Below are 23,554 nucleotides of genomic sequence, written 5' to 3' on the forward strand. Positions count from 1 at the left end.
TAGCTAGCACCGCCCATGTGTACATCAATATTAGTTGTAGAAGAAAGAGGAAATTTCATGAATAACTTTTGATTTCGCATGTATTTTACGACTCATAAAAAGGTTTAGAGAGGATCGAATTTGTTTACTACAGGCGTCGTGGTCTTTATTACGAACCAGATCTGTTCCCGAAAGTATCTCATTTGTCACGCGTTTAGCACGTAAATTTGGTTATTTATTGGAGTAGGTCAAATAGATGAATGTAGTTTCCTGCTCTTCAAATCATAAACATTCGTAAACATTATACCGCTGGAGGTTTAATATTTCTTGTAATCCACACGGGAGGGTTCACATCACTTGTGACAGTTCCATGTCGAGGATCCCCCCTTCCTTGATGCACAAAGCGCTTGCAAATGCAACTCGAGAATATAGTATTACAGTTCGGAATAGATTACATTTATTCACAATTTAAAGACGGCGCCAAGTTTATAAATACTTATCCTCAAAAAGCATCTTCATAATTACTAACACCATCAGCATTAAGTATTAAAACTAGTATCTCAAATTATAACGGATTATCTAAAATATCATTTAAAAAATGTCATCATCACGACCATCATCATCATCGTCTCAAAGTATGACCTCATCAAAATTATATATTGTTTTTTTTTTCTTTAATTAAGAGAGGGGAAAATCCCCACTCCCACTGTCGCAAAATATTGCCCCCTTCAATTTCATGCCAAATATGTTGTGTTTAAAAAAATGATCTTGTATTGACATTTATTTCTTCTGCATGTTCAAAAACATGAGAAATACGATCTTGGTGCAAGGAAGCCCCCCCCCCCCCCCCCCCGCCTTGATAGAGAAGAACAAGGTTTTCGTAATATTATTTCCGGTCCTTATGTTGAAGCGACAGTCGCATCCTCGGTCGCACGGATGTTCTCACTTCTTTAGACCCCACACACATTCACTTACTGCGTAACATAAACAACATGAACCTGTAAACTCGAATTCAAATACTTTCCTCTTTTATTAGATGGATATCTGATATCTCACATCATTTCTAGTCTCACCTTGTGCGAAATAAAGTGGCGTGCAATAGTGCTTGCAGTTCAAATAGATCACTTTTATAAGTTCAGAGAGGTAAATCATTTTCTCAAAAGTGCTAGTCAGAAATCGATCTTATAATGGCCCAACCTCAGGTTAAATTTCATTAGTTTGTGTGTGTTTTTTAAATGTCGTTTGAAATAATCCCTCATTTATTTCCTTTTTTCAGACCACCATTGTATTTTTCTAGTACATGATTGGTTTTGTTCTTTATCCCACGGAACCGTTTCCACGGTAAATTGTATTAAATGCCTTAAAAATGATACTAGGTCACGGTAAAAAAAAAAAAGAAGAAAGAATTAATGTATTCTCTTTTAAAGATTAACCATAGAGCTACTAACTGGGCGTTGTGGCGTGCGCCTGTAATCCTTTGTAATAATCCCGGGTAATAACAACTTGGCACTATTGAAACCTTTCAAATCGTTCAAGTAGTAATGGTCAAGTGATAATAACAAAGGTCATAATTTGTTGCTTCTGAATTATGTTTGCAGTAACCATGAACGCAGCTCAACAAAATGAATGGAAATCATATTCGATAAGGAGGGTTCCTTAATTTGTGTAAAACGTCGTATTTTAAGGCGTTTCTCTATACCCACCGAGTAAAACAAGGTGTAAACAAAAGTAATGTTCCATTCTTTTTCAGTGTGATGTACTACAAAGTTAAAAGTACCGCATTATCATGATCATGCGAGTGTTTTAAAATAGTTTGTTATTACGTAGATGTTACATGATGGATGTATTTTTTTTTTATTAAAACGAATCTTTGGAAAATGATGCCTTCACAGAAATATAAATTTCAATAATTGTTTGTCTGGTATTACGTATTCAAGGTGATATATACATATTTTCTGCCCATTGTATGTATTTCCACCTATAGAAATTGGACGGAGCATATAATTCAGATGGCAATTGTGGAAGAAAAGAGCAACTTTTGAGCGTATATGAGGTAGACAAATTAAAGATCAAGATAAATCCTAGTCTTTTTGGATATTTAGTTTCAATAATCATGACTATTGACCCTTTAAACTTCCATTTTATGTTATTTGTTAAATTATGCGTTTCAATTTTTTATAGTTTCATCATTGAATCTAATTCAATCAAAGATAATGTAATTCCTTCGATATGTACTTTCATTCTTAACGCATATTCTATTAGACACAATGCTCAATAATTTTATGTATAAGATCGTAAAGATAATTTATGTTCATATTTTTCGTCAAGTGTTAAATTGAGAAATGGCTTCTGTAAATTGCCTATATACAGACTACCAAATTCTGTAATTCCCAAAGACTTTGTACAAGGATCGCCCAGTTACAGAATAGGCAAGTGATTAAAGGCAGACACTAGGTAAATTTTGTCTAGGATTTAATATTCAAAATCGAAGTTGTTCTGTATAAACAGAAATTAAAATAATGACTTTGGTGAAATGATATATAGGGTTTGGGTTAGAAATTTTCGACCCATGAAATTCACTGTCCTTCTTTTCAAAGCCATTAGGATCCCTGAGATGAAATCTGGATAACGATGGATATACTAATTTAGGGTCACGAGAAAGAACATACATGCGATATGTTCGAGATAGGATGGAGCAAAAAAAATATGTCTTGTTGATAACAAATTGGAATTAAGTGACATTTCTTACATTCCTGACATGAAGGATAAGAATGGGTGATACAAAAAATTTGCCAATCAGGTTCAGAGATAATGTCAAGATATAAGTAACAGATTCATTATTCGATTTATAGTCGAAATGACTGTGTGCAAGCAATTAACTTGCGCTTCAGGCTATAAGCGTCTGTTCTAAGCTGTTGGTGCCAGTTGGTGCCAAACCCCCCCCCCCTTTTTTTTTTTTGAGCGATAATGCGATCACATCTACTGTATATAGACAATCAACTTGAAGTTCATAAAAGTCTGTTTCATTTACAAATAAATTACATTAATCCCTGTCTGAACGTGATTTCTGTACAATAATGGAATTGTATCCTTTAGTTTTGTTTGTACACTTCATTGTCTCCCACGACTCCTGTAATGTTGAGACAAACGACATGGCTTGTTTCCTGGTTACAAAATACAATAGTCAAGCTTTCGTCCATTTCGACAGATCCAAAAGTCATTAAAAAGATGCCAGGACAGGACCGTTGCTTTGGCAATTTTTTCACTGTTCACTGTCGTATTTCTTCATCACTGCCATTGCAATCAGCAAATGTGCTTTCCCCGAATTCCGTTCTCAGTCGCATGCAGTTCTCGGTCTGGTTCTCATTGTTGTTTGAATCACCACTTTCCTTATCCATATGACTGTCCATGTCTAGTTGTTGTTGTTTAGCTTGTACGTCTTCTGTTTGTCCTTCTGGTATGCCATGTGGCCGGTTGAATTGCTGAGTGTGCCGCCACTTCATACGCCGATTTTGAAACCAGACTTTTACCTGAAAAAAAAGGAAAAAGATTTTTTTTAAATAATAGTAATGATAATAATAATGATAATAACAATATTTATTTTGCGTACTTCCCATCTTAATTGCATGATCAAGGTGCTTCAGATAAAATTACAGGAAGAAAAATATCAAAGTTTAACAATGAAAACATATATAAATGAATATCTGGCGAATGCATTCTTGTGCAGCTTCATCTTCCAGGTTTTTTTTTAACAAGATGAGGTACAAGCAAGATTAGTTGATTGATTTTGAGTTTTGACTGAGTGTTTGCAATAAGAGGATTGAAAGAAAATGCATGATGCTTACTTGAGCATCCGAGAGGCCCAGGGCAGACGCAAGTTGCCTTCTCTCTGGTTTGTTCACGTACTTCTGGATCTCAAAGCGTTTCTCAAGGCCCTTTCTCTGCAGGCTTGTAAATACAGCCCTTGACCAAGACCGCTTGCGTTTGTGGTTCCCTGATATACCTGTGTTGATCCCACCGCTGCCACCGATATTCGCCTTGATGTCCTGCCCGATCTCCTGCACCAGGTTCGATCGCATTACCGAAGCTGCCGCAGCAGCCTGGTGGAAGGACCGGGGTAGGGTGGGATGCGAAGGTGGTAGAGTGGGTTGGAGTTGGTAGCAGTGCTGAATGGTGGGGTCCAAGGTTCGGGTCCATGGGTAGGGACTGTGACGTGATTGGAAGTTCTCTGGTGTCGAAAGAATGTAATAAGAAGAAAAAGCCAAACAGTGATAATCAGATGCATGGATATCAAATTATTACTTCCATATAAAAGTATTAACCATCAAATTCCTTCTCATGACACAATAATTTGCATAATATGGCACATTGGTTTCTTGTATCCTGGTCGCATGCACAGCCCCCCCCCCCCGAAAACGGTATTCTATTTACTGAACTAAACCTAAGACGTTGGGTATATTTTGTTTGTGGTAATGCAGAATATGCTTTCCGTAATCGAACCTTTTTAAGATCATTTTAATAGGGGGTATGAAAAGTTCAGAACACTTTACAAGGAAAAAGGGTCACGTGTTCAGAAACCAGAAGAAAATTCAACGGAAATGTGGTAGCTCCTGACTTTTGGAAACTTCTATCAGGTTTATTTTTGGTAACTAGGCTCATAATTACCAATTGACGCGTATTATCTTGATAAAGATTACTGTTTTCGATCTATAATGATTTATGGCAATATGAATATGATAAATATGCGGAAAAGTTTTCTTCAAAATTAACTACTGTTTGGTTGACCGGAAATAATGCATTTTCTCCCCGGTGCCTAGCTCACGTTGCAAAGGTTTTGATTTTTACCGTACTCAGATTCGCTTTCGGTAAGTTTACCTTTGTAAATCACTTCTGAAACCATCTGGATTTTTTATCTGTCTCCGAGTTTCTCTGTCTCTCCCTCTGATTCTGATCATGCTCCAAATACTTTTCTTCATGAACAAACTAGATTTACAACATGTTTAAATCTCCTTGGAACAAACAACAAAATAACTTAAAATGCTGAAGAAGAATGGACTCATGCCAAAGTATATATATATATATATATGTCGTTACTAATCTTGACACCTGCTTCATTAGGCCTTTATCACCAATCTCACTGATGAATTATGGGTGTGATTTTCTATTGGAGATATTGATTAAGCCTTTATTAGATCAAAATTTAATCGTACGAAACAAAGTGATAACTCGCAACAATTCGTCGTGTAATTATTGATCCAAAGCACTGATGGTTATTCTGTTTTTCTGCATTTGTCCATTTAGTAGCTCCCCTACCCACTATCCTTTCATCGTATCCTTAATTAACTGATGGGTACAGATTACTGACTGATTAATTGATCGATAAATTCGTTGATTTATGTTTGTGTTAATATCATGACTGATTGATGGTTGTTTTTATTCCTGCACGTTTCGATCAACGCTGGGATCGCTTCGGCCCGGCACGCTGACAGTTTTGCAATAGGCTCTTGCCTATTAAACCATCGCTAAACGTCATATCACGAACAGAAATCAGCCGTGATGTCTCGCTATCTCAGTGACACTCAATGCGGCTTCTTGGTTCCAAATCTCAAGACGTGAAATAGATACCTCTCGGGTCATGTAATGGGTTGTCATTTGAAACATGAAGACGCGTGAAATCTATCAGTGCGAGCGGCCCATAGTCCGGACCCCTACCCCGCTGGCTGGAGCCTCATCTCGTCCCAGTGGGAGTATCAAACATCGCATGTTTAGACCGACCCATCTAATTAAACGTCTCGAAGTATTTAAACAATCAGGTTATAACAGAAACAATACATCAGTGTCAGATAAAATGAATACTCAACGAATTATTTTGATTCCTATATCGGTCGTCTTGCGAAACGATTAGACGAGCATTGCGATCGGAAATTTCTCCAAAATGAGAGACGACGACGGCATCGGATAATAAACTTTAATTGTCGTCAATAATGTATTTCTATTATTAAGGCTTTAAGCTAAATATTTTTGGCTAGTGAATATTTGATATTCATGGCTTCATAGAAGTATTTTGCTTATTTTAGTTGTGTGCCGCCCCCCCCCCCCTTCCCTCTCGTCAATGGACGATTGTGCATAATGAATTTTGTAGTCGTTTTTCTAGTTTCCGCGCCCTTTGTTTTTAAAGCGGAAATTTCGTAAGCGAAAATTCTTGGAAAAATGTTGTCCACATTAGGAATGAGTAGGAATCGAAATCATGCATGTTGACTGTTTTATGATTCTGCAAAACTATAAATGAAATTATACCATCGATTATGTTATCAATAATAGAAAAAGGCGTCATTCAATTCGTGGCTATACTTATGCTTTCTAAATTGTTCGTTCAGTGAAAAGTTATGTTTTCCAGATTTTACTGCTGTCAATCACATTTTATGATTAGTACATAATCAGATTGGCTACATTTATGTAGCGTTTCTGTCGGGAGAGACATTGAGCCTCGACCGGGTCAAAAACATCTACATACCACGCGTCTCAGTCATGTGGCGAACCCCCTTCCCTCATATTGATATAAATATTTACGAGTGCATATTCGACCTTCGCATATTGATCATTATTTTAGACCCCTGCACAGCCCCCACCGTCCATAAGTGTACACCCTCCTGCGTTCGCGTATCGATGGGGGTTGGGGGCCACTGGGCATCCCCCCCCCAAAAAAAAAAAAAAAAAAAATACGAGATAAATTTTTAAAAATTCCACGACCATGAAGATAAAGAAAAAAGAATGGGGAAAAGGGTAAAATCTAAACATTACGTCGAAATCTTAATGTTTTTAGAAAGATATCAATTTTCGCTTGCGGCGTTTTTTTTTTATTTTTTATTTCGCCCCATACTTTACCCCTCTCAAAGTTTTGGCTCATATCACCCCTGCCCTCCAGCATAATAGAAGCCGTGTATGTTTTTGCTTGCTATTGAGTTTAGTAATCAAGATGGGCTTGGCTCCTGTAGTCCGAGCTGGACATCGACTTATACCATGCCCAATAAACGGCATACCGTCTGACCAACTTACGGGGCCTGATTCGAGGGGGAGGGGGGGGGGCATTTTTCGAACCCAATATCGACATTGCATACAAAGATAGAAACATTGCTGGATTTAAGAACGTTGTCGTGATTAAGAACACCATTTCATGTCTAAGGAGAGGGGTGAAAGTGATGCCGAGAAACGGACCCACTGCTCTCAAGAAACCAAACCTTGGCTAATTTTTCAAGTTAATGACTGCGACATTGTCAATGAATGTACGCTTGAAAATATTTCCATTTGAAGAGTCGAGTTGTCCAGTTGCTCTTTATGTGATGACATGAGAAGAGCTATTGACCTTTTTGGTACCGGTTTCTCACCCCCAATATTTTTTTAAATTAACCTCCCAAATACATGAACCTCCATTAAACTTGTATACCCTTCCCTGAAATACCTTGATTGGTCGCTCGATCTGCCCGCTAACTCATAAGGTATATTCGAATATAAATAAATTCGGCGTTTGTGCTCTTTTCATGCTAACTTTTAACGAGGGCGGGCTTCACGTATATCTTTCAAAGGGAGAATGTATACACTGACTAATGGCATAACACAAAGTTTTGGGGGGTTTTGTCCGTCTTTTAAAGCAACCCTCACCCGCCATCACCGCCAAAAGTTACAGAATCGAGTTTGATCGCAATTCTTTCTGCAACATGCCACTGCCACCGCGCCGCTCATATCCCTTGGAATGCCTGTATGTCATCATGTAACGGCCATTAGGAGTCGACTAAGGGTGACGGATACACTAACTTAGGTATGGTGATAAATGGGTGATGATGTGAGAGGGCAAACAGCAGCAATGCAAGACCATTATGATCGGAATTATACTTCAATGACGTTTCGTAACATTTTCCTTTGTTTATCAAGCGTTCAGAGTTTTACCACGCATGGTTTGATGGCTATATAGCATAGGCGTATTCAGGGGGAGCCGAATGCCCCCCCCCCCCCCTTGACAGCGCAAAAAAAAAAAAGAATAAAAAAAAAAGGAGGGAAAGACATAGAAGAGGAAAGTAAATGAAATAAGCCAACTGGAGGGAAATGATTCGAAATGGAAAAAATGTAAGGTCATACATAAAAAATGGAAATTTTAAATTTCAGTATTTAATGAAGACTACCCCTCAACCCCCCCCCGAAAATCAGCTTTTAGCTGCCGATCGAGGACAATGTGAATAAATATGTGTTTTCCGCCCCACTCCCCACCCCCCCCCCCCCTCTATTAGCGAAAGTTGGATCCGCCCCTGGATATAATGAATAAGATGTAAACGACCATTTTTTCAACCCATAACATGATTTTCTAAATATGATCACGGAGGACCTCGAGAAAATAACTATTCTTTGTTTGATGCTTATCTGATATATTGAAGGGGTGATGAGATGTACTGGGTAATTGCACGAAACAAAATATGTTTGAACGAGAGGCTGTCGTGACCCTTTGCTCTTGCCTATGTAACGATCTTGGAGTAATGAATTCAGTGAAGGAAGGGGCGGCAGTCATTCTTTCAAAAATTTAAATGACTGCCTTCTTTAACCACCCCGAAACACATAAACCGAATCGGTACTTCCATCTTATCCAAGTTAATGAAGCGACTAATTGTCTTTTTTTTTTCTTTTTTAATCGTTATAACAAAGCTTACTCTAATTATTGCGAGAACGATGCTCTAAAAAAACACACCTTGACCGTATTAATAATCGCTATATTATGCACTAAGACGTCTTACCTATAGAAAAAGTCGCTTGTTTTTCATCTCAACTTTTCTTTAAAAAAACCCCACTTTTTGGCGTCGCGTACAAGCACAGGTAATCTTTGACAAATAGTTGTAAATAAATAGAGACAAAGGCCTTACGTAGGCCCTATATTCAATTAAATTTAAATTAATGCTCTACCAAACATGATGATACCCTGATCAAGGAGATATCACTCTATCTCCTTGCCCTGATTAACCCTGCATGCATCACATAATTTGACCGAGGTGTTATTTCTGAAATTTCGGATAGTACGTGTATGGCGACACGGGCGGACAAAAAGTTTCTCTTGAAATAAAAAAATAAGGAACTTTTTACTCGCAGTCACAAAATGTAGTAAGAAGAGCCTCCACACTGAGATCCCCAGCATTGGTAGAACTGTCGAACATTATACAAAATGTACGTGGGAATGTACGAATGTTGCCGGTCAAATGTCATCGTCATCAGAATTCAATGTTCTACCGTGATTGTGGTATAAATGACATCTTGATTTCAAAGTCAACATTCGAGTCACGTTTTGTCATGCTCCTGCAGTGATAATTCAAAACGTGCGTATAGGCGTTGGGAGGGGGGGTCGAGGATTTTTTTTGTGTGTGTGTGTGTGTGTGTGTGTGTTTGTTGTTTCGCGGTCGAGACCCTGAGGAACGGGCCACGAGATGGACCCATCCGCGAACATGCATGACGAATACAAAAATGGGTAAAAATTTGTAGCTTTTCAGTATTAGGCTGATGGGTTGGGACATGTCGTGTATTATGATCGGCGTCAATCACTGTTTGTGGTATTTAAATAAAATATGACGGCTGGGTGCGGCAGGCCAGTTATCCGCTTTGGGTATTCCCCCAAAGCAATCAAGTTTCATTTCAGAAAGGGATGCCCCCCTCCCCCTCCATTCTTGCTTCATCTGGAACCGTCATTACATTAACTGAAAACCAGACATGCCAGAGGTAGATTGGAATTCGCGGGAGAAGTAATGTTCGAACACCACCATTTTTATTTCAGCATCATACTGTAAAAAAGCATGCAGGTACAAAGAGGTATTTTAGACGGTTGCCCATCTGAGGTTTAACCGATGGTTGGCATTATACCTTCGATATATTATTCTTGGTATGTTCCAAGGTGAGAAGATAATGAAATCGAGCCGTTGATAAGATGAAAGGAGAGAAACGGGAGGCATGGTGGAGCGTGTGCCTGCCCACGATCACCAAAATGAATGAGATTTCAAACATATTTCTCATCCATTCCGTGATCAAAATCTTCTCAATGGTGTCCTGTTCATACCGTGTGAACACGCCGACAGAAAAGAAAACATCGCGTTGCATTAAGCGCTCTTAATAACAAAAAGTGCTTCCATGAAATGAGAGAATCACTGATGTGCTTTGTATGGTATTCATTAATCAACCAATATTAATTGATCGTGTTTGGATTTAAAAAAACTTTTTTTTGCTATTGGTATTCGGAAAAAGACGCTACCCCCACGAGATGGGCGACCCCATCAAATACATTTTATATCATGTCATATTGGTTTCTTTCCTTTCGCTTTTTGGGGGCTTATTTTTGTAGTGAAATATATTATTTAGGGCTCATAACACAGGCCATCCCTCCACCCAAAACTATTTGCTTTACCCCCCCCCCCCCAATGAACTCCCGTGATAACGTATCAAATGCCTTTCTCAGCGTTCCGCTTCACAGTCCTGTTTATGTCTAATAATATTATTCATTGTCTTTCTCTCATAGTTAATCTTGTCAACCAAATTCCGCATGATGAAAATATTTGTGCAATATTATTAGACCGTTCTGTTACGCCTCTCTTAATGAATACTGACGGTACTTTGGCGCATAGCAAAGAAGTCATCCCCTCTCTCCCAACCGTGCATGTGACATTGTATCATCTTCAGTTATGTGACACAATTTAAATAGAATCACTGACAGTGAAACGTGGGATGGGGATTGGATTGGAAACACACTTCAACTTCAAACTTGATTGTATGCGAACCATACCATACCTAACCAGCATATTCATATTGTTTATGGTTACACCTCCCCCCCCCCCCCCCCCCCGAAAAAAACTTACTCAATGGTTCTAGTTGATCATGTTGATCATTATTCTACGAGTCATATGCCCGTATTCTGCAGTCGGTTTTAATTCAAACTCTGGTTTAAAGTTGTAGTTTAACTATGGATAGCCAATTGTCACATAAATCTCAAACAGTAGATGTTCCATGTATCAGCCAATTTTATTTGACCCGCAAATCATTCTTAACAAACTGTCTTGGAAAGATGAATGTTATAATTATTGTCTTCACCGAGGAAGAACTCAGGAAGAGCACAGTAAACATTAGTAACATGCAGTGTAAACAAATTCTGGGAATTTCTGGCTCCCCATGATTTTAGCACAATGTTAGACCATGGTCTAAACCTGACTTCAGAATACGGGCCTTATATAGATTGCCACATACATGACATAACGGTGACTTTCATCGTGTTTATGTACAATCAGGTAACAATAGATACTGATGTATGGCTGTATGAACGTGAGTTGTGGAAACCCACACGTTTACTTGAAACACGATCCATGAATAAATACAATCGATACAAACATCATTCTAAACATTTACTAAACATTTTAAAGACAAACTATTCATCTAATAATCTGTCACTCATGGTTTGAAAGCAGTAATTTCGTTGCTAAATAACACCGATCTTATAGATTGATTTATAACGTAAGAGTGGGGTGCACGACATTAAAATTGAAATCACCATTAACAATATATATACCAGGGGAAGCGGAACGTATTTTCGTTTGGGGGCAAAACAAATAAAAGGGAGCTTATAATATGTCAAAATGGGCATTTTGGTGCAAACGGATATTTTTCACCATGAGGTTGTCATCTGCGTGATGTAGTTATGTGTTTTGTAGTAATTAAGTTAAGCAAAGCCTTTTTGGAGTGATTTCTGATTGATGAAATATATATTTAGGCTTTTTCTTTCCGCGAGTGAGCGGTTTGGAAAAATTTTCAAATCTGAAAGGGCATCCTTATGAGATGTTGCGAGTGCGAATCGCGAGCTCAAAAATTTTGGACACTTCATGTAATTAAGACGTGAAAATTAAACATTTCGAGCAGTTTTTGTAATCATGAAAAAGTGCCCCCCCCCCCCCCCCCCCGGTTCCTTCGCCCCTGATATATACATACAGTATATATTGATATACTAACCTTGGTGTTCTGGATAGTGATCTCTTGTAACCCAGCCAACTCTTCCCGCTTCAGCAATACCAGGGAAACACTCCCATCTGCCTGCCGGGTGACCAAGTGGGCGTGGCGAGTTGTTATTCCAGGGTGATCTTGGGCTGGGGTTGACCACCGCTGCGTGCTTGCTGCCCGGGGATTTGGGCGTAGCGTGGCCGTACTGTATGCTGTTTGCTGCGGATGGCACTGATCGACCGAGGATGCGCTGTGTGTATTCTGTGGTGAAAATTAATAAGTCAATGATTTTTCTCTCTGAAATACAATATTCACGATTGGTTTCATACTGCCGATTTTTTAGTCTGAGTGAGCTTCAATAATGATGATAATGATAAACAGAAATTTTAATGTTCTTTGTTTTAATTTATTTCCATTTTCAACAATTACAAAAGTCTCTGTCGTACATCTTGACATAATGTATACAATGAACATATTGACAAAAAATATCATACAAGATAATTACGCAACAGGTTGGAGAAAATTATATGATCAACGGCTATTTGGGGGCGGGTCTACAGGGGTAGGAGCGGGGCCCATATGATTCTTTTAAAAAAGAGTTGGAACGAGGAATGAAAAAGAAGGGAGAATAAAGGGAACAAAGAAAGGGAGGTCTGCGTCGTGATTGTAACTCTTCAAAATACCCCCATTAAAAAAAAACGCCGCTTCAAAGACCGCCCCCCCTAAAGACCTTGGTGCTGCCCCTGAACCTGTATAGTACTGTTGTTCAAATACACCAGACCTATACATCGTGCACACTTTTCTTTCACCATATTTACGAAACATATTTCTTATTGCATCCATTTTTTCTTAATTTACTGAAAGTATTATAGAATTGGATATGTTTCATAAAATAATAATGATAAAAACAGACATATCAAATCACACTTCCTCTTAGATGTCTTGTGACATTTAAGATAGGAGAAGAGTTGCCTGACCTTTTTACAACTGCCAGTACATATAACTTAAGAAATGGGGAAAAACACATCGTTTTGATGTGAAATCGATCCCCTGTTTCGTGTAAAAACTTTGGTATTCGAGCATATTTAGTGCTTCCCGTTTTATTTGTGATTTGATATTCTATTGATGGATTTTTTATATCATTTTCCTAGTATCAGTCATGGCCGTGATAGATATCGATAAAAAGAACACCGTCTCGACACGCAATTTTCAAACTATTTATTTTGCTGGTATATAATAAGCAACACCTAACATGGATTATAGGTTGGTTTTTTTCTTTCTTTCTTGGCATAGATGGTTTACTCGTATTGTCATGAAAGAATATTTTTTATAATGTTCCTGATATTCTTGATTCTTCATAGATTTACAGTGTATTTTGATTTTTGATTGCACATCACTTATAAGTATCTTATTTTGGTCACAGTCGTAATAGATTCATGGAGTAGTTAATTTATAAGTAAATTAAATCGGGAATCAACATTTATAAGGAACATTTCCCCGAAAGGACCTCATGGGCCTATATGACAAATCAATGACAATTAGAAATGATTTAATGGCAAGTGGTTTGCAATGTGTAATTGACTATAGTATTAACTGTTCCCTTAAACATGTTTAAAAAAAACCAATTTGAGTATCGAGCTAAATGATGCTGCAATCTCGCTTTACCCTCATTTATTACAAACTTATGAAGATCTCTGAATAGCCAGAGCGAAGTTTATTGCAATGCGATCTATAATTATGTCAGTATATATATAGCATTTGGTGATAAGGAAAAAAACACACTTCGTTTGAACAACAACAAAAAAGGACAAAACAAAAATCCGGACCAGATTGATAACATCACTTATCATGAAGAATTTAGAAAGCATTCTAGCTAGATATACACTCGTAAAACAAATCAGTCAAATTGACGAGACCAGTCCTGTGGTCACCTGGGTGCAACTGATATGACAATCACCGATAATCACATTTCTGACATTATATTCTTGTCAGAAAAAAACTTTGTTCTAGTCAAATACGACTAGAAAATAGTCAAATATGACTAGAATAACAGTTGCACCCAGTTGACCCTATTAACTAGTCATTTTTGACTGATTTGTTTTTAGAGTGTATTATAGGCTGCCCCTCTTCTCTTTCTCTCTCCCTCTTTTCCATTATAAAAGCAGATTATTGATTTTATCATTGTTATATTCTCTATACTCTTCCTTTTCATTTCATGTTTCAGTGTAGCATCTTAGTGATCATGTTAACAAAAAAAGAATAAGGGGCCAGAAAGAAACCCTTCATGGAAAGGTGTGCCCAATAGATTGGTTTACCCAATACCCTAATGAAATTGACTGCATTAGGTCATTAATTGTTGACTTGTCATAAAATTTGTGTCTCCCCCTTTCTCTCTCTCTCGCTCTCGCTGTTTCTCCCCTCTTTCACAGTAACTATTTAAAATCTTATTGTTTCCCATTATACCTGATAAATTGACCATTTTCTTTTCAGGTGGCTTGCTTCCGATGGACAGTATTGCTTCGATGCCAAACTTGAGCGGCTTGGTACACGGTGGTGACGCCCTCGATTCGTTCAAGCAGTCTCTTCTCTCCTGTCCGACATCCACCGTGACACCATCACCATCTTCTGCCGAATTCTTGGATGCCTGCTGAGCCGCCATCAGCGTCTCCTTGCCCAACCGATCCACAGCGCTTCGGTCATCTTTGGAGCGAACGTCCGGCTTGTCTCTCGGCGGCGGCGTCGAGCCCGAGGTATCGTTCACTTTCATTCCAAGGGTAGTATCCCGTGATTTTAAGTCGTCTCCATTTTGCAAACGGCTACTCCGGCGATTAGCCTCAGAGTCTGCTGGCAAATATGAAAAGGGATGTAAGGAGTAAGGGAATCCTGCGACCGCTAAGTTGGAGCTTCGCAAGAGCATCCGTTGTCTTTTAGCTTCCAGGTAAGGGGTGTCGTCACCACTACCACCGTCCTGTCTCCACGTCCCTCCTCGTTTTGCAGTTGGAACGTAAAAAGTCTGCAGCATAGTGTCCGCTAAAGACATTGTCATTATCACTTTAAAATATGGTACCACTTACCCAAAATAATGCCTTTTTCGAGAAGAAGAAGAAACAAATGTTAAAATCTTTCGTTTCGAGTATCATCTGACAATATTCGTGCGCATAGAATCTTCCACGTCTTCAGGACTTCTGCTCCTCTCAGCTATGCATCTCGATGTCCTGTAGTTGAAATTTCAAAATTATTTCGTCCATGGCGATCTGAGCAAGAATCACTTCTTAAATGTCCTCTAAGAATTAACATCTAAATAAAAGACGCAAATTTCCTCATTCATACATCCAGTATTTAAATCAATCGATTATTTTCTATAACCTCAAAGTTTTACCATGTTTTACCAACATCCTTCATTGTGTCTCGTAGGTACGTTTGTTTCCACTGCAATGCAATGGTAATAATATTTTCTGAAGCGGATTGGATTAAACAAGGCAGGGTACTTTTTAAAATATAACTCAGTTGAAGTGTGGTTCTCGCAAAAGTTCCCATTCGAGTGTGACTTGGGAGCCGTCTTCAGCGGGATGGACGCAACCATCGAATGACTGGTTTAGTGAAAGTAACACCACCGGTGCGGACACCGTTTGGTTTGGTTATTCTTGTTTACCTAATACATTCAATACTATCCCATCTCCCTTCCATCAACCCGCACACCGGTTTCCAGAGAAGAGAGAGAGAGGGAGGGAGGGAGAGAGCGCACAATGCACCCGACACCAGCCACGAATAGAAACTCTTTGAAGACTCCTCCTAATGCTGATTGAGTGCGTATAATCTTACTTTTATGATACAGGTATAATATATATTTTCATGACGGCAACATGGTCTGCAACCCAATACCTCGATGACTCTTACGGCGGATTAGATATACATCATAAAACGGCTAAAAGTGCCGGAGTTGTGATCGACATCCCAAGAATAAAAAGAAAAGCATTTTGCGCGGCGAGAAAACTACGTTTTTAAGCGGGTATAGATATGGTGATAAAGTAAATTGATATCGTCATTATGGACGAAGCTCTGATAACTAGATTGGAGCTGGCGATCTCTATTTTTCTACTGGTTTTTTATTTGTCAAGAGAAAGATAGTTGGGATGTTGATGACATTTTGATTTATATCTCTGTTATTGGAGCTAAGTTCCAAATGTGTTTCAAGTGAGCATTTAAGTGTTTTTCATGCAATTCTATATCCGACTTTACCTGCAAATAGATAATGCATTATCAGCCTACATGAGAATAAAAAGACAAGGTAGAAAAATATTCATTGTTATGTCGATGCCACTGTCCAAGTTTCAAAAGGGAGGTACAGAAAATCCAGCTCCGTTAACTTTCTACGGATGTCTTTTTAGCTGCACACTCTTAGAGTTTATTTTAGACCCCTCATTTGAGACACTGTACATACATTGCACCTGCACAACAGTTCGACAATACGCCAGACGGTGGCCTGTACTTATAGAGAAGAAGAAGTCTCCAAAAACATTAATAGTGTTTGTTTCTGACGGGACTCTTTAATAATTGGGTTTTTATTTAGTGGAACATTGATTTAATAGCAAATCAGTATGTAGTAGCAGGAATAGAAGTGGAAGTAGTATAGTAGCAGTAATAGTAAAAGTAGTAGTAGTAGTAGTAGTAGTAGTATAGTAGTAGTAGTAGTAGTAGTAGTAGTAGTAGTAGTAGTAGTAGTAGTAGTAGTAGTGGTAGTAGTAGTAATAGTAGTGGTAGTAATAGTAGTAGTATTAGTAGTAGAAAAAGTAGTAGTAGTAGTAGTAGTAGTAGTAGTAGTAGTAGTAGTAGTAGTAGTAGTAGAAGTAGTAGTAATAGTAGAATTAGTAGTAGGAGGAGTAGTAGTAGTAGTAGTAGTAAGTAGTAGTAGTAGTAGTAGTAGTAGTAGTAGTAGTAGTAGTAGTAGTAGTAGTAGAAGCAGAAGGAGCAGGAGCAGTATTAGTAGTGGATTAGTGGAAGTGTTATTATTTTATTAGTACGTTGTAAATATTTGATAGTATTGATTTTATTACTATTACTATTATCATGATGATGATGATTATTATTATTATTGTTGTCGTTGTTGATGTTGGTGTTATTCTAATCATCATCATCACTACAACCTTTATCATTAATATATACTACTACTAATAATAAATGATATATATAATTTCTTTGTCCTTTTCCTTCCATATTATTTATTTCAGTTCTATAACAAGTTTTGTTTCCTCCTACGAACATGGCAATTTCTATACCGTGCATGTTATATGGCGAAGTTCATCTCATTCTAGGGTGAACTTGATTTTTTTTTCCTGTTTTTGGTTTCCTTATATGCTTTTCATGAATAGATTAATTAAAAACTGAGATGTTATTGATATTTCTTTTCTCAAGGTCTGATGATCACTGAGTGGGTCCTTATCCAGATTGTACGCAGTTGAGAATCCATATAGGGTAAGTAAATCTTCGAATTGAGCCAGTTCATAGGTAGAACCTAAGCATAACTATAAAGGTTATTGCAAACAAAATCTAAATCTCATTTATATACTTAAATATAACAAATGCATTTGAACACATTTTTTTTTGAAGTCGTTAATAATTAGAAACAAGCGAAAAAGACCCCCAAAAAAGTCAGTAAATAAGATTCTAAGCACTGTGGTTTATACTTCAAAAGCATATATTAAAGTCCTTTTACCACAGCCCTCAGATAATTATTAAATAATTCAGGGCATAAAATCTCGTGTTAAACTGTTCATTTCATGAGATATCTCTTTGAATTTATTTAGGTATACACAACCTTTCCTTGTTTTCAAATTATATCTGCATATTCGAGATCATTTTATGTTTTTGTTACAAAAATAAGTTAACCGTGAATTGGCTTAATTCTTTCACGTCTCTGAATATTTTCTCTGGCTTTAAACCAAATGATTTCGTCCAGCCGGGCAAAGTGCAGAAACGAAATAAATTTAAACATAGGAACGATGTATTTTCTAGCTTTTAACCAGTATACTCGTTTGCGTACTCGATCTTGAGCCATATAAAACATGACCTATAAATATAGTTACTTTTCACGGAGCCTTTAAAGTGCCATCGACTTGACGACTTGGCGAGATACTTTATCTCGCCAAGTCGACTTATAAAAGGTTATATGTCGACATGGCGAGATACGTTATCTTGCCAAGTTGACTTATAAAAAGTTATATGTCAACATGGCGAGATATTTGGACTCTCGTCGGGCCTTAGACACTTCATATCTTGCCATGTCGACATATAATGTTTTATAAGTCGACTTGGCAAGATAAAATATCTCGCTATGTTGACATATAACTTTTTATAAGTCAACTTGGCAAGATAACGTATCTCGCCATGTCGTCAAGTCGATGGCACTTTAAAGGCTCCGTAACTTTTCGACAAGCTGCCTAATAGTTGCACTTATTCAATTCAAGCTCGTTCAAACTCGGTTTTCCAGATCTGTTTCCATTATGTTTAAAGATCGAGTATGCAATTATTATTTACTTGGTACAAGCAACGAATATAACGAATTCAAATTATTTCAAATATTTAAGATTGATTTTTTTTTGTGTGATTATAGAGCTGCACCCGGCTGCTGATGACGCTGTAGCTCTCACAAATATTGTCAAAATTTGAAATAGTTCATAATCTTTTATATCACTTTCAAAGAAGAAACAGAATTATACACTACTTTCTTTTGAAATTCTGATTCCTTTTGAAATAATATGTTATTTTTCAATGAAAGACGTCATAGGATTAAAATGATATTTTATATTTTGTTTAAAATGTTTATGATAAATCCTAGAATGTGCCATTATCCCTCCAATGTGAGTATAAAAGATAATATATAATATAAACCAAGCAATGTGAGACATTTTTACAGTATATATTGTATCGATTGGTTTGTTCGTCTGTTCTTTTTATTGTTGACTGACTTCTGAATGGTTGATTGATCGATATGCATAGATTTGGTTGAAAATTAAATAAGAATTCACAAAGGCATATTTTTTCTGTAATTATTCATTATATTCAGGGAATTTAGACTAAAATAGTAATTTCCAGATCACATTGTCCAATGAAAAAGTAATTTAAGGAAGGAAGTGAAAAGCAAAAAAGAACGAAAGGAAGGGAAAAGGAGAGAAAGAGAGAGGAAGGGAGGAAGAAAAAAAGATCATTAGATTTGAAAGTTGGATTGATTGATTCATAGATCACTGATTAACAAGGCTTAATTGGTTGACTGATTTTGGATTGAAGAAGTTGTTTGAATGCTATATGAAACACTCTCAGAAGTGATTGGTCAAAACATGTACCTATTAAATAACCTAGTAGGTAAATATGACTGTCTCCAACCAAAAATAATGGACAAAATCAACCCAAATTTGAGTAGATTTTGAAGCCAATGATTGAGGGGCGATTCCTCTACAGTGCGTCCCAAAAAAAACTATACACTTTTGAATTGGCTGCCAAATAAAAAATGTAACACTTTGGGGAAAAAGACTTACATATATGGAAAGCCAACAAAGTCAACCTTCAGATGACACCAAAAAGTTGGAAAACTATTCATGCTTGAGCGAGCACTACCCACTGAAACAAAGGGTATGAAAATTAGGGTGGGCTGGAATTAGCCTTCCAATTTATGTCAGTTTTTGAGAGGCAAATCCTTTCGAACTTGCGAAGTTAAGGGCGTTGTGATAAACTAATGATCAACCGTGATCACTTTTGGTTGCTTAAGGGCGTTCCACAGTTGAAATGAAGTCCATGTCATTTTCACCAAACTTTGCAGAGAGTTACTTTGGTATCTATGAATTATGAAAATGCAAAAAATAATATAGGTTCAAGTGCTTATTTTTTTTCTACGGGTCTTCAAAGTCGCCGTATTTGAATGATATGCAATCTTGCGCAATCAAGAGAATTTTGCCTCTCTTAGACCTCACGAATTCACCAAATGAGTTTAAATCATCTTTACTCAGTGGATATCGCATCAAACTTCATCAAATTTTCAAGATATATAACAAAGTGTATACCAAAGTAAGAGAAAGCCTTTTAATTGGTAAAACTATATCTATTTGGAGTCAGCAGCGCCCTCATTTGGCAAGAATGGTGCAAAAACACGGAAAAAGCAAATCTTCAAAGACGTGAATCTACTCAAAAAATTTAAAAAGTATTTTGTAAGCTGCACTTTTTTCAACATCCATGTCATTTTCATCAAATTCTGCTAATTTGTAAAGGAATGCATATCGAAGGTGTAGGGAAGTTAAAAATATGGGGTCCATGTGCTCGTTTTTTAACTATGAGTGTCCAAAGTGATGCGAGTTGGCATGGAAATCGCCGAAAATGCGCCCAAAACGTGCAAAAGTTTAATAATATCGTCTAAAATGCGAATGGTTCCGTATTTTTGCCCCCGAACATTCAAAATCCATGTCATTTTCATCATACTCTCTAGATTTGTAGAAGAATATATTCTGAAGACATTAAAATGTTAAAAATATGGGGTCCATGTGCTCGTTTTTAAACAATCGGTGTCCCAAATGTTGCAAGTTGGCTTGAAAATATTGAAATGCGCCTAAAATGCGCCGAAAACGTGTAAAAGTCTATATACCCTCTAAAATGCAAATCATGGTTAAGTAGTTTTGCTCCCTAACATTCAAAATCTATGTCATTTTCATCATACTCTTTAGATTTGTAGAGGAATATATTCTAAAGACATTAGAATATTAAAAATATGGGGTCCATGTGCTCGTTTTTAGACTATCAGTGTCTAAACTGTTGCGAGTTGGCTTGAAACAGCCCATAATGCGCCGAAAACAAGTAAAAGTCAGATAATACCATCCACAATGTCTGAATGTCTAAAATACGAATGGTTCCGTAGTTCTGCTCCTAAACATTCGAAATCCATGTCATTTTCATCATACTCTCTAGATTTGTAGAGGAATATATTCTGAAGAAGTTAAAATATTAAAAGTATGGGCTCCATGTGCTCGTTATCAGACTATCAGTGTCTTAATTGTTGCGAGTTGGCTTGAAACAGTCTATAATGCGCCTAAACCGTTCGGGCAAAAGTCTAATACCGTCCAAAATGTCTAAAATACGAATGGTTCCTTAGTCCTGATCCCAAACATTCAAAATCCATGTCATTTTCATCATACTCTCTAGATTTGTAGAGGAATATATTCTGAAGAAGTTAAGATATTTAAATTATGGGGTCCATGTGCTCATTTTCAAATTATCAGTGTCCAGAGCATTGCGGGTTGGCTTGAAACAGCCCAAAATGCGCCGAAAACAAGCAAAAGTCTGTTAATACCGTCTAAAATGCGAATGGTTCCGTAGTCTTGCTCCCAAACATTGAAAATCCATGTAATTTTCATCATACTTTGCACATAGATACTTTAGCACCTGAATATTTCAAATATACAAAAATTCACATGGGTCCATGTGCTTGATTTTTTGCTATAGAGCTTCAAAGTTAACCCAAAATGGATGATGTTCTTAAGAATTGCGCATCCAAAAGAATTTGGCATTTTTAGACCTCACGAGATCACAACAATGAGTTTAAAACTCTATTAATCAGTCAAAATCTATAAAGATTTCATCAAATTTTGCAATATGATTAATAATTGTATCCGTAAGATGGATAATTGATTTATATTGCTGTCAATTGTTTGCTCATTGAAGTCTAACAACACTCTCAGTTCTTAGAAATTGCGGGAAAGATACTCAACCTCAAAAATTTCAAATTTCAATAACAAACTTGAGAAGTAAAAGAAATGCTGCACTTTAGTCAAAACCCGTGTCATTTTCACCAAACTTTGCAGAGTTGTATAGGAAGGTATACCTAAGAGGTGCAAACATAACAAATATGGGTTCATGTGCTTGTTTTCAAACTATCAGCACTCTTATTAGAGCAAATTTGCTTCTTAAAACACCCGAAAACGCGCCAAAAGCTTTGTATCTATGTGAGGAAAAATTACGAACCACTTTTCCATTTATTCAAACTCGGGGTCATATTCATCATACTTTGCGGCACTACAGAGAAACTATTTTGAAATTGTAGAGGAATAAAAAAATGGTCCACGGAATAATTCCAGTTTATTAGCTTCATAAATAACACATCGGATCTGCAGTTAGTGCAGATAAGGAAAATAATCAGCTCACATTACCTACAGCTGATTAATCACCAGTTCATCCATTGTGACGTCAGCGCGCAGAGTGTAAAATATGCGCAGATCATGATGCGCACAAACATAACTGTGGAACGTCCTTAAGCAAATTTTATAAATTATTAAATTGAACTTTAATGCATGAGTGAACACAAATTACACTTTTAGGGCAGCATTTCAACTTTATCATTTTGATCTCTTTTTGGGCAGCATTTCAACTTTATCATGTGGATCTCAGCAATGTGTTCATGGGAGTCGGGAGAATAGGGGGTGAGATATGACTTAAGTGGGAGAAGTAGGTTGATGGAATAAGAGTCAACAGAACATTCAGCCCCCGCCCCCTCCCTCTTTCCTGCCCTCCCCTCCTGTTGAGAGACTGATGGCTATTGTCATGTACGCATGAAGTCCAGAGCAGAATGTTGATTTCATGATTAATTTTGAATTGGGGCATCAACTTTTTCCTATCAATCATTTAATCAACAATTTATCAGTAAATCAACTCATTCAATGTGCAATGTGATCGATCAAACATTCAGTTTTTTCAATAAGTTATATCATTAATTATCATAATCCTTAAATTTTTTTGGCAACCATTCAATAAAAAAAACTGACCATCAGCCACCGGTCACTTGGCAGTTAAGTTTTGAATATGCTACAATCCAGGAAGTGAGACAGAGAGAGAGAGAGGGGGGGGGCTGAGGAATGGAGGTGGAGAAGGGAGGGTACATGTGACTTTTAATTTGTAAAAGGACAAAAGGAAAAGGAATGCCCTTTTAAACAAGTCTTAGCATATCTCGCCCTCTTGCTTGTAACAGGTACCATCACATTACTCTGACTCTCACGAACACACTTCTGAGGTCCACAAGATGAATATGCTACACCAAAATTACAATTCCTGTTCACGCATGCTTTAAATTTCAATTTAGTAACTTATGAAATTTGCCTAAGAAACCAAAACTTATCTCACTCATTAATTTAGCTTAGCAAGTTCCAAAGGACTAACCACTCAAAAGCCCAGCTTAGCCGATCTTAGTCTCTGAGGAGGAGAGAAGCGGGGGGGGGGGTAGAGATGGAGGGAGGGGTTGCTAAATGTTCTGTTGACCTTTATCCCATCAACGTACTTCACCTACCTAAGTCACATTACCCCTCTTCTCCTGACTGTCATGAACACATTGTTGAGATCCACATGATAAAGACAAAATGCTGCACTAAAACTTGCAATTCATGATCACTCATGCATTAAATTTCGATTTAATAACGCATTAAATTTTCACAAACAACAAACTGATCACAACTGATCTTTAATTCACCAAATAACCTTCAACTTTGCAAGTACCAAACAAAATAACCTGAAAGAAATTGGAAAGCTAATTCCGGCCAAC

General features: G+C 37.3%; 1 protein-coding gene across 1 annotated transcript; it reads right to left on the reverse strand.

Annotated features, from left to right (window-relative positions):
- Positions 1 to 985: 985 nt before the first annotated feature.
- LOC129264383 (uncharacterized) lies at positions 986 to 16,536 on the reverse strand. The gene is made up of 4 exons (XM_054902253.2): positions 14,449 to 16,536; positions 11,998 to 12,246; positions 3,825 to 4,207; positions 986 to 3,509 (listed from the first exon to the last, which is right to left on the reverse strand). Exons 1-4 carry the CDS (start codon positions 15,029 to 15,031, stop codon positions 3,249 to 3,251), a joined length of 1,476 nt encoding a protein of 491 aa, XP_054758228.2. The 5' UTR covers positions 15,032 to 16,536; the 3' UTR covers positions 986 to 3,248.
- Positions 16,537 to 23,554: the final 7,018 nt, after the last annotated feature.

The sequence above is a fragment of the Lytechinus pictus genome, chromosome 7 (assembly GCF_037042905.1).
Source record: "Lytechinus pictus isolate F3 Inbred chromosome 7, Lp3.0, whole genome shotgun sequence".
Taxonomy (NCBI): domain Eukaryota; kingdom Metazoa; phylum Echinodermata; class Echinoidea; order Temnopleuroida; family Toxopneustidae; genus Lytechinus; species Lytechinus pictus.

Bases quoted from the DNA above. Each gene is read 5' to 3' on its own strand.
- LOC129264383 (XM_054902253.2), bottom strand. From the start codon at position 15,031: ATGACAATGTCTTTAGCGGACACTATGCTGCAGACTTTTTACGTTCCA. The intron at 12,247-14,448 runs GTATAATGGGAA...TTTTCACCACAG, and splicing joins GAAAATGGTCAATTTATCAG to AATACACACAGCGCATCCTC. The intron at 3,510-3,824 runs GTAAGCATCATG...CTTTTTTTTCAG, and splicing joins TGGGCCTCTCGGATGCTCAA to GTAAAAGTCTGGTTTCAAAA.